At 38.3% G+C, this 12,855-nt stretch overlaps 1 protein-coding gene across 4 annotated transcripts in view; it reads right to left on the reverse strand.

Moving 5' to 3' along the window:
• The window catches only part of adamtsl3 (ADAMTS-like 3), a 246,885-nt gene that overhangs the window by 81,794 nt on the left and 152,236 nt on the right, over positions 1–12,855 (reverse strand). For all 4 annotated transcript variants that reach the window (XM_051379968.1, XM_051379967.1, XM_051379969.1 and 1 more), the window contains exons 8-9: positions 10,567–10,641; positions 5,443–5,600 (exon numbers count right to left, since the gene is read on the reverse strand). In XM_051379968.1, coding sequence (XP_051235928.1) covers positions 5,443–5,600; positions 10,567–10,641 — 233 coding nt within the window. The remainder of the gene's footprint in view (positions 1–5,442; positions 5,601–10,566; positions 10,642–12,855) is intronic.

Raw genomic sequence — 12,855 nt, forward strand, 5'->3', positions numbered from 1 at the left:
ATTTTAGTTTTACACAAAATACAATTTAAATATTCTGCTACTTTCTTAAAATAATAATTATTAGTTTTTCAGACATCATTCATTACATGACTAATAATGTTTTTAGAAGAAAGAAGTTCAAATTTTGCTATGATGGATGCTTCTTAGAGTAGGTTTTGGGGTCCCCAGTCGCTCGTCCTTCTATGTTAAACATGTTAACAAGATGAGGGTTGGCTGAATCTGTAGAAATTGATTTATGAGTAATATTTCTACTATACTATAACTACGACAACTACTCCAACTGTGAGAACAGTTGTATAATGTGATTCTAGAGGAGTTTTTGTCATGACATATTTATAACAAAAAACAAAAAAAACCTGAGTCACAACTGAGGAAGTGGAGTCTGAAGAATGCGGATGTTCTTGGAGGTTGACCAACAGTAATGTTTAAAGGTCAGGATATGTCCGCATCTTCTAGACCACTTCTTTCTTAGTCAGTCTTTCTGCAAATCTACCAGCCTTTCTGAACTGCAATACAAAATTGCGGTGTACTATTATATAATTTCATTATAAATGAATTGTTCAGCATTTTGGGAAATATGTATTTTCACCTTCTTTTCCAAAAGTAATATGGAAAATGCCTGTGTTAAGCATAAAGCTAGAGTTAGGATGTAGTTATCCTAGCTTAGCTGCAGAAGCAGGGGGAGACAACTAGCCTTAGTCTGTAACAGGGTGTCTTGCTAGTACAGTGTGTAGAATTTAGTGGCATCCAGGCATCTATTGCCTAGTGGCATTTATTTTACCCTCTCCCTGAAAGCGCTATGAGAAACTATGGTGGCCACTAATTGTGCAAAAAGGTAGATTGCAATTCCCTTGCATCACCGTCCCCTGCCATATTTACAGCCAGTGTTTGGTTTGTACCTTTAGGGCTACTGTAGAAATATGGCAGTAGGGTGACCATATCAGAATGGTTTACAAGCTGTGTTTAATCTTACACATTTTACAAAAATGAAAATGACATTTATTTCAAACTTAAAGCAGGAATTAGCTTACATATAATTTGATCAGAATATTTTCATGGATTCATGGACACTATTGATCTGTATCTATAATTCATGTAGACTAATTGATCATTTAATAAAAAAGGTCTTTCAATTGAATTTAGAGTTTTCTTTATTCTGGTGACAGCAGCAGCTTGTTGCTTGTATCTCTGTTACGTTATTAATTATTCAGGATAATTTGGCAGCGCTCCAAAATACACAGTACTTTCAGAGCAGCATTTCTCCAAGCTAGCTCTCCTCAACATTTTCACCTTCAAGTAAAGATGCTCAAATGAGGTGAGGAAAATGTGTGCTTTTATTTGATGATGTAATTGACGTGTAAGTCATTCATCACAACCTTGCAGCTTTGGCCACGTGGACCACTACTGAATCTGTCTTTTATGCACTAACCTTTCAAACACAGTGTAATGTGTCACATTTATCACCGATTTAATGTAATTACTTAATATGACAGTGACTGTCATCAACAGGGTAACAAGCACGGGTAACAAAAGAGTCAAAGTGAATTCTGAATTTGCCTTTTACTGAGCCAAAATAAATAAAAAATTGCAACATTCTTCCCTCTAGCACTCTTGGTATAACCACATGCACCCACATCAGCAAGTCCCAAACTATGGCGGCAGCTGTGACATATCACTGTAAAACGACAAAAACTGATTAAATCGAACATTTTTATAAAAAGTACTTAATCAGGAATGTTACTGTAACTTACAAAACTAAGTTATCGTCATATAACTAGTAAAAGCTGCTTATGTGCACAGACGAGCTGCGTTTGAATTGTATCCGGAAGGAAAGTGAAATGTTTTTCTTGTACCCAGTTGAGATTTGAAATCACCACAAAAGACGTGTGAAGCTGTTGAGGACTGGAGTGAATAGGGAGGGAGACAATGCTCTGGTCCCAGCATGAACTGGACAAATCCATTTCATCCGCACATCCGATAAGACTGTATCAGGGATTTGGATCAAAGTCCTGTATCTATTAGATCAAATAAATAGTATAAACATGCATACTGACCTGCTGACAGTATATAAAATAGAGGCCACTTTTGGTTTAAGAGCTAATCTTTGATGGTGCATTAGGCTGTCATCCAAATCCTGAGCAACACCCGGCCTTTTGCACATGCACTCCACAAAGGTCAAGGTACGCAAAGGTCCAGTGTGTGGTGCAATGCATTGCCTGGGCATGCTCACAGCCGTCAGGATAAAAGAAAAAGGATACGTAGCTAGTCAAAGCAGGGTCAATTACAGTAGAGATGCAATTGTACAGTAAACATTTAAAATTAAGTCCTTTCCTTTTATGGCCCGAACTTGTTTATAGTTTCAGTAGTTAACTACACAAAAAATGGCAAATACGTAGTTTAACTATTTGAATCAGTATAAAAATATGAATATATTTGTACAACCAGCAAGCTACCGCAAAATGTAGTTAAACTACTTTTTTAATTCCATTTAGTTCAGTAACGCATGTAGTTTCTCAGTTCTACACTACAAGTTATTGTCTGTTGCCTTTGCAGGGCAGAATAACAATCTCACATCTGTGCTCACGAACACATTTAATCTGGACTTACAGAAATGTGCATTACCTTATGCATCCTGTTCACAACCGGTTCTAAATAAGCACATTCATTTACTACATAACACACACACGCATTTTATTACTACAATTTACCAGTCTACCACAGTATACTGTATTTTATATTTTATTCTATTTACATGCTTGATTAGTTTTTATTATATTTTAATTTCTGAACTATTTTATGGCTTGATATTTGTTTTATACATTTTCTATGAATGTTGGATGGAGGCTGAGAACAAAAATTTCACTGCCAGTAACTGTTTCACTGTAACTATTGTGCATATGACATATAAAGAACTTGTGTTCTCGTGTCTCCAGAACACTCCACACAGTCACTACACCCGACCTTTTTTCACCAAGAAAGAGTTCAGTAGAAAGCAATAAAGCATATTTCACAAAATGTGGATATTACTTCATAAAAGGCTCAGCCACTTCCCAAAACTGTAGTCTTCAGCAAACATTACTGAGTAAATAGTGCATTTGTTGGGGACTATTTTCAGCAACATATTTGGTGCTCTGGCAAATATTTATTTGACGGTTATTTCTGGGAATAATTTTAATAAACTACATGTGTGTTCATTGAAATGAAGGAACATAGCAGCCAGTGCAGCAGTGTGGCTTACTGATGTGTTTTTAATAGTTTTAGGACAACAGTGGAGCTCTATGACACAGAGGATTCACGCATTGCACGCACTACAGTGGACAGTTATTCAAAAACGTTTTCTTGTATATGCATGGGCTTTGATTGTATAATTGCATATCAGCTACCACAGTGGACACTAGTGCGTCATCCCATACACTGCCACCCACTGGCCAGCTGTTGTAAGTGCAACAAAAACTTTTCAAAACCAAGATGGCTGACGGAAGAGCAGAATTGCTGAGCAGCTCAGGAATATCTTGTCACCTTGCATGGGTCTTTGCATGGGTCAGCACTAAAATCTGTCACCTCTTACAAATACCTGGTTCAACAGATCACTCTCCTTTCAAACACACATCAACACACTGCCTTTGTTGCATGTCATCCCCTCTCTCTCTGCCCCCCTTTCCTGTCTATCTCCAGCTGTCTAAATGTCCAAATGTCTTTAAAAAAAAAGTAAAGCATCGTTTACCCTCTCTGCTAAGCATACCAGAATGACAATCCTCCCAATCCTAGATTATGGTGACTTAATCTACAGGTTTGCCTCTAAAGATCCAAACTGGACGTTCTTTACCATACCACCATCGCTTTGTTACATGTGCTCCTATTGTAACACAGTGTAACCTGTACCCTTTAGCCAACTGGCCGTCACTACACACCAGACGTCACAGGCGTCATTTATAAAACTATCATTGGCAAAACCCCTCCATATCTCCGTTCTTTACTCAACATTTCCAACAGTCACCACAGTTTCAGCTCTACCAAATTCATTACTTTGGACACTCCTAAAGTTTGTCCCTCTTTCGGCGCCCACTCTTTTCAGTCTGTCACTCCCAGGGACTGGAACCAGTTGCAAAAGTCACAAAAACTGTACACTGCATTAATTATCCACCTTTATAAACTCATTGCATGTGATAGTTTCCGATCACTACACTTGTTTTTGAATTTGCCTCTCTGGAATACAGTACTTAGATCTCTGTTGTGTACATACCGTATATATTGTGCTGTTTAAATCTGTCTAATATTGTTTTTTGCATTAGCTGTATCTAGGTTTTAACTTATGTATCAACCTGTCTCCTGTCGCTGCCTCTTGGCCTCACTGTAAATGAGAATATTGTATTGCTTGCTATATGTCAACTACAATCAGTAACATTACTAGAACTTTGTTGTTATTGAAATGCTTCACCTGCAGAAACTTTTAGGCTGTCTATCTATTGATTCAAGTTAGTGGGCAAATTAGTTCCATTGTGTGAGTTTATAGAAATATAGCCTGAAAATAAATAAATAAATCTTTTATCAATATATTCAATGTTTTCGCATTGCATTGACCAACAAAATATGTGATCACATTACAGCATTGAAAATAAATATTTTTTGGGGTGCAAGGGAGTCCTTGCCACTGCGACCCAGGTTCAATTCTGACCTGCAACCCTTTGGTGCATGTCGTCATCGCCCCCCCCCCACACCTTTCCTGTCTTTCTTTAATTGTCCTATTGAATTAAGGCACAAAAAGCCCCCAAAATATCTAAAAATAAAAAAATATTATTTTCTAGGTCTTTTACATCATATATAATTTCATTAATTGCAGTATAATATACAGTTCACTCAACTGCATGCAGACCACCTGAGTGGACGTGCGAAAAGCTCCTGACTAAGGTTGTCATTATTTATAAATGAAAGAGATAATATCTCTCAGGTTTTGATACACACATAATACTTGCTTATAGATTCAATTCATTGTTAGTCTGAGCCAGCACATGGCATTTATTGACAAGAAGAAAAAATGCAGAACATCATAGACTTATCATTGTATATGATCTAATTGTAGAACAGTGAATGTGTTCACCACGGTAAAGCCAGTGCAAGATGTCTGCCAGTGTGGAGACTCTAAAGTGCTTATCTTCATTATAACTGCAACATAAAAGAGCTTGTGAAACAATACAGTCACTACAAATAGGAAGATTTATTTCTATTTAGATTTATCAGGCCTCTCCAACAATAATGCTAGTAGTGCCCCTGGCAACAACCTCACAATCTCATTAAAAATCCCCTGCATTGCTAAATATTATGCAACAGACTGATTTATTTATGTTGTAGCTCTTATCTATAATGGAATATGTACATGAGAAGCCAAAAGTCCTGAGGCTGTTTTGCTATAAACCTAGGCCTGTCCTCTTTCCTTTGTTTCACCTTGATAATGTAATCAGCGTTGAGTGGGCCACGCGTCCTGAGCGTCTGCCTGTCCGTCCCTCTTTGGAATTCAAAGGAGGTGTTTCCTATCACGTAGGACCCTGTGGACCCCAGACTGATCTCCTCCTTCTTCCCCTGAAGAGAGACGGTTTCGATGACTGTAGGAGAGACACAGAAAGACAGACATTTGTTAACGTACAATAACTTCAAATTTTCTTTTACTTAAAAGTCTAGGATATGAAGGATTTGGTGGCATCTAGTTGTGTAATTGCAGATTGCAACTCCCTCACTTCCAAGCATGTAGAAGGAACTATAGTGACTTCAAAATGCATGAAAAACAACAGTGTCTGATTTGTCCCTTCTGGGCCACTGTAGAACATGGCAGTTCAACATGGCGGACTTCATAGAAGGCGACTTGCAACAACTGTAGATAAAAACAGCTAATTCTAGGGAAACAAAAACATGTATTGTATTCAGGTGATAATTTTCACTTTTTTAACTTTCAAATTTCATCATAGACTAATGAAAACATACCTATGAATATTAGATTTCATTTCTGCCAATAGATCCTCCTAAATGTTACACACTGGACCTTTAATATTCATATATTACCTATTTCAAGATACAAAAAATGCATAAACAAAGATAAGCAAACCTGGGGAGGCTGTGTGTGGAATATCTTTTATGCTTCCAAAAAAGGAAAGAAAGAAAAAGAAAAAAATAATTCTCAACTTATAAAGAAATAAAGAATAACTTCTAAATTGGTATGTGGTGATCAGTGTGATTTAATCTTCTACAAAAGTAAATGATGAAAACAGTGTTTCTTGGGGAGAGATACCATCAGACAGCAGGGCAAACCAGATAATATAATTCTGCCAGAGCACAACTCAAGTCAAAAATCAATAAATCAAGACAAGGACTCGACAGGAAAAAAAAACAAAGAGCAGGATGGAAAAAGTAATATAGAATACAAGAAAAAGTGGGATTTTATAGCTGGTAGCTGCTAATTTCACATCGATATAAAGTCTAGGTAGGCGGTAGGTTGCTAACACAGAAAACAGAGTGTTAAATGGTAAATGGCAAATGGACCTGTACTTAGCAAGTATAGCACCTTTCTAGTCTTCTGACCACTCAAAGCGTTTTACACTACATGGCACATTCACCCTTTCACACACATTCACACACTGATGCACGGCATCAGGAGCAATTCAGGGTTCAGTATCTTGCTCAAGGATACTTCGACATGTGGCACCAGGAGCCGGGGATCGAACCAACAACCTTCCGATTAGAGGATGCCTCTGCACTACAGCCGCCCGTGTGCTATTTACTTCTTCTTTCTTCTTCTTCTTCTTCTGCACATTTAAATGTTTCCTGTACAACAGGAAACAGTGAGGGACTTGTTGTGGATACTGTTTGCCATTTACACATTTGAGTGTGTCTAACATCCCCACTGCTATGCAGCTAGCACTATGAGCTAGCATCAGAGTCTACCTTCCAGTGAACACAGCTGGACGGACCCAGAAATGAACCATTGACATTATAAATAATGGACAGAGCTTCTGGTTTTGTGAAGTGAAGCCAATGCAGAAGTGTCTTAAACCTGCATTCTTTCTAATGGCCAGCAGGGGGAGCTTGATTGGCTGCAATAAAAGACTAATAGCATGCAGTCTTATGGAGAAATGAGCCTACTTCTGACTTTGATTATGAGCTCAGTAAACAGTTTCCTAATGAGTTTATGTTCTCAATCTCTAGTTTCAGTCTTCTTCCATACAGCATGATGTTCATTTAGTAAATGATGGTCCCATTTAGAGTAAAATAGACCATAAAGCAGAGTATGCTCTGTAAATGACCTCAGTATTGTAACGTTATTTCCTGTCAGTCAGGGAGGTTGTGTTTGATCCCGGTTCTGTTGCCTGATAACGGTAGATAGAGTTAGCAGCAGTTATTTAGCAGTTCACTACTATAGCAAATAGTTAATTAAAGCTTCCAGTCCATCTGGAAACTCTGTTCAAAATACGATTCAGTTTCACCAAAAGCAGCAAATGAAGTCATAAAATTGTGCTTTTTTTAAAGTACTCAGTGAGGCCCCGCCATAGTTGTAACATCTGTCCTCACAAACGTAAGCAAGAAAGCCCCTGAGTGCAGGGTAACAACTTTTTAGCGTTGTTTAGGAAAAGACAAACTCTTTACTACTATTCAGAATACCCCAAAATACCTGAAAAATTACTTTTTTGTCATTGTTGGACCAGATAACTGACATATAGCACTAGACATATGTGATAACAACACTTCAACATCAATTATGACTTCATGGGGACTTTATGTAACCTCATTTCAGGCAGTCATGGGGAAATCTTGAACAAAGTGCATAAAAATGTCACTGGGCCTCATGCATTAATCATTTGAGACAAAGCATGAGGAAATGCTCATGTTTCATTTCTACTTCAGAATTTTCTCTATTTGGACTTTATTTTGTCACTAATTTGACATCTAAAATCTTTTTGCCAAAGCACTGACTTTCCAGAAGAAGAAAAAAAAATCAACAGCATTTGAACAAATCCACTTATTTTTTACATTAATTTTAACCTTTTCCCCACAGCTTTCACAACTTGAAACAATTAACAATCCTATAGGTTGCCATATCAGGAAAAGGAGTTATTCAAAATCAAAGCAGTCTGTTAAAGGGGGCTCTGTATTGCCAATGGTGAAAATATGATTAGACCTCTGATAATATTTAGTTTTAGCCAAGTTCATGAACTTGGAAGCTGGGTTAGCTCAGCTGTAAATGTGCATTTGATTTTCCCTCTTTTACTGTGGTCCCTCTCCCTTCAGCTTCTCTCTCTGGTGTTCCCCATCCACCACACTGATCTCCTGGTGGCTGATGAACAATCTGCTAAAGTAATTCTTAGGTCACTCCTTGATTCGGAAACATCTGACAAAGCACACATCCCGTAAATCCTGCAGCTCTTCGGGGTATTACACTGTCGGAACTTGAGTGTATTGGCAGGGTAAGGCTTGTGGACATGTGCTGTTTATCTGCATCCATTGGGGGCTCTTGCACTCTTTTCAACTGACAATGAAATAGGTCAGGAAAACCCAAATGACACAAACAAACTAAAAAATGCTCTGAGATTGCAGGGTTCAGACTGTGTAGGATGTTTTTATTTATTTTATATTCTTCGTTGCTCAATAGTCCAATACATATTATAAAGGAATTTGTCATGTAATCACCAGGGGCGTGTCCAGACTTTTTGGACTGGGGTGGTACAAGTGGGGCACTGGCTTATGCAGGGTGGCATGAATTTGAACACTGTTTATGTTTAAATACACTAGACAAAAATAACACATAAGGCTGCTCAATTAATCGAAATTTGATCATGATTATGATTTTGGGGCCAAACGATCTCAAAACTAATAAAATCGGGGGGAAACGATTTTCTTTTCATTTTCTGTTGTGCAACGTTGTATAGAAAAAAGCTGTGTCCCAATTCTGGCTGCGTATTTCGTGCATGCGTATTACTGTCCCTCCCCCACAGCATGCACTGCACATGAGTCAGTCACGTTGTTTTCGTTGAACAGGTAATGCGTAACAGTAACAGGTAATCAGTGTTTCCTCGAGGATTTTTTTTGCAGTCACGCCCCCCCACCGTCACGCCAGCAAATGTTTTACGTATGAAACAGAACTGACACTTCGCTGCGACACAAACAAATATATTTACCGTTTTAATGTTTCCAGATGTTTGATATCAGGACGTTGAGCTGTGTAATTTCAAATCTTTTGGCAGTGCAGTAAAATTTGAGAACACAAATTGTTTTTCTATGGCTTATCTTTTGTGTGTTATTTTATTTGATTTAACTTTTTGTAGAGATTGCAAGAGTGCACTATGACTGTCAATGTAAAAAGGAGACTTACAAATGTTTATGGGGAAAGGAAAGTGTAACTGAGGACTTCCTTGCAAAGTGTTTTTGACAAATGTCCAATAAATGCAGCATGTTTCTGAAGTTTAAAAAAATAATCGTTGGAATAATTGTGATTTCAATTTTGACCCAAATAATCGTGATTATGATTTTTCCCATAATCGAGCAGCCCTAATAACACATTTATACTACATGCAAAAAACTGCATGGGATTAGTATAAAGTGGGCATGTCTGCTAAGGGGGACTTGTGCGTACAACGAAAACTCATTTTGATTCAGATATCTTGAGGTCAGAGGTCAAGGGACCCCTTTGAAAATAGCCAGTTTTCCATTACCAAAATGTAGCCTAATTAAGGCTCAATTTTATTTTGCTCCCGTTCTGACATGCTAGCATGACATGATTGTTAAATATACCCCTTCTTCTAAAACCTCTCAATTTAAGAGAAAGTAGTCTTGTTCCAGTGTCATGAATGAAGCAGTTGTTCAGTTTTTCATTGTTAAGAATGCATATAAGAATGCTTCTGGTGCCTTCATTTAAGTTGCTTATTTTTATTATGCTGTTTGATTTGATTTTATTATTATTATTATTATCATTATGATTATAATTATAAATAAAATTAACTGACCAAAATACTTCTTTTAATAAGTGAGTTTTCATTGCTTGTAATAAGCATCACTTTTTGTCTTTCAGTGGCTAGGTGTGCTAGTTTTAAGAATTCTAGCCAAGCATAATTAGATTACCCCATTGGCAGATTTTGAGTGCTCAATACAAGAGAATTTGATTATATTTAGGAATATTTTGCTTGTTCCGAGTAGAGCTGTTTTTGCAGTGTAGAGCATCGTACTGCTGCTTGAAATGGTTTCTCGCTCTCTTAGGGTCTGTTCAGCTCATTTTGGATAAAGTCTAATTGTGAAGAAAGCCACAACCAACCCAAATTATGTGTGCGCCACTCTACCAACTGAGCTACAGCCACCTGGAAGTGAAAGGAGGCCCTCTTCTTCAAATGATCTAGGTCTGCTTTTTCAGTTCCATTGACAGCTTCCACACTACAAACATGCACTGAATCAGACATTGAGCTGATGGAAAATAAACTGCAGAATGACTTTTTGTTTGTGATGTTAAAGGTAAGTAAACACAGGGCTTTAAACATACAGCAGGATAAGATTCTCTATTCACACAATATGGTCTGAACTGTAGCCACTCACCTATAGTAGCAGGTCCTTTGGCATTGAGTCTGAGAAAGCGGCTCCCCACCGGCACCTCCAGCACTGTCTTTAGAGCTGCAGGCAGACACAAAGTTTTAGGAAAAGATTTTATTGGAACATACAGTACAGCACAGTGCAGTACATTACAGCACAGTGCAGTACAGTACAGCACAGTGCAGTACATAACAGCGCAGTGCAGTACATAACAGCACAGTGCAGTACATAACAGCGCAGTACAGTACAGCACAGTGCAGTACAGTACAGCACAGTACAGAACATAACAGTGCAGTGCAGTACATAACAGTGCAGTACAGTACATAACAGTGCAGTACAGTACAGTGGGCTGTCAAATTGAAGGAGAAGACTGATCCACCTACATCATCAAAACACCAAAAGAGGTCATTTTCAGAATTTTGGAAGAATGGTGCTCCATCCCTGGTGCCGTTTTTATTGTTTGCATTGTTTTACCTGCTAGAAGTCTCCTTCATTCCTTCCTTTTTTGACACATTGCATCATATCTTGGTGTGTTACCACCACTCAGATGATTAGCTTGAAACCATAAAATATAGCTCTTTACTGCGACTAGAGGTCAAAAACTATCTATCTATCTATCTATCTATCTATCTATCTATCTATCTATCTATCTATCTATCTATCTATCTATCTATCTATCTATCTATCTATCTATCTATCTATCTATCTATCTATCTATCTATCCATCCATCCATCCATCCATCCATCCATCCATCCATCCATCTAAACCGGTACCCTGAAATCCCTAAATTTACCCCCATTTCATCAAACCAACCAACATACTCTATACAGGTCACAGACACTTTGTTATGCATCAAGGCAATACTCTCAGCCTAAAGGAAGTCACTGAATCACATCTAGGTGATTTATTTACTTGTTGTATGTTTAGCTGCTGTAAGAAATTACGGCAATCACTTGTCGCAATCTCTTATTCTCAGCACATTAATGCAATATCTGCACTTCAACAAAATTCTACATTTGCATTTGGATTTATTGCTGTTTAGGGCTCGTAGCTGGCAAATTGATGTCCCTCACAATGCAATAATTTGCTCTTATCATAACTGACAATTGAACAAACATCAAGTGAGTAATGCAGTCGTGCCACTTTGTTGATTCCTTAAATCTTGTCAGAGCATGAATTGTGCAAAATTAGATGGTGAGAAAAGGAAAACTGTAAAACACAAGTCATTTTGGGGAAAAATAAAATATTTTAATCCACTTTGCATATAGCCCTTGAGGAGTTAAAGGTCCAGTGTGTAAAATTTAAGAGGATCTATTGCAGGAAATGGAATATACACCAATCAGCCATAACATTGTGGATTGGATATATCAGGCAGCAAGTGAAAAAAAATGGGCAGCGTGAGGATTTGAGTGACTTTGACAAGGGCCACATTGTGATGGCTAGACGACTGGGTCAGAGCATCTCTAAACCTGCAGCTCTCGTGGGGTGTTCCTGGTCTGCAGAGGTCAGTACCTATCAAAAGTTCTCCAAGGAAGGAAAAGTGGTGAACCAGAGACAGGGTCATGGGCAACCAAGGCTCATTGATGCACGTGGGGAGTGAAGGCTGGCCCGTGTGGTCCGATCCAACAGACGAGCTACTGGAGCTCAAACTGCAGAAACAGTTAATGCTGGTTCTGATAGAAAGGTGTCAGAACACACAGTGCAGAGCAGTTTGTTGGTATGGGGCTGCAGAACATTCTGACCACCAGGGGGCCCAGGTGCACACAATGTTATGGCTGATCGGTGTAATATTCATAGCTATGTTTTAATTACTGTATAATCACCTAAAAATTTGAATCGTTCTGTTTTTGTTAACTTAGAATGAGCTGTTTTTATCTACAGAGGAAGCGGGTCACCATCTGTAGCAGTCATTGTAGTTTCTTCCTCATGCTTGCTTGGAAGGTGAGGATGAAAAGAGTGAGTTGCAACCTGCAACTACACCGCAAGGTACAACAAATTAGTGTTTCTTAACAGGGGCCCAGAGGGTGTTCAGAGAATGTCGGGGGCTCTTGAAGCAATATTTTGGAAAGTTGAGGAGCTCTTGGGGGGCATTTTGTTTAAGATGAGTTTACACCGAAGATTCACAACAAGACCTGATAAACCTGCCAGTTTACACCACTGCCCATAAACAAGACATTGTATTGTTTCCACGGTGCTTTCATGGGAACGGAACACCAGAATATCAATTATACATTTTCACCAACATGGCGTTTAAGGTGTCAACTCATTAAAATGGACCCTCTCTTTCCTGTGAA

Source organism: Dicentrarchus labrax, unplaced genomic scaffold, assembly GCF_905237075.1.
Source record: "Dicentrarchus labrax unplaced genomic scaffold, dlabrax2021, whole genome shotgun sequence".
Classification (NCBI taxonomy): Eukaryota; Metazoa; Chordata; class Actinopteri; family Moronidae; genus Dicentrarchus; species Dicentrarchus labrax.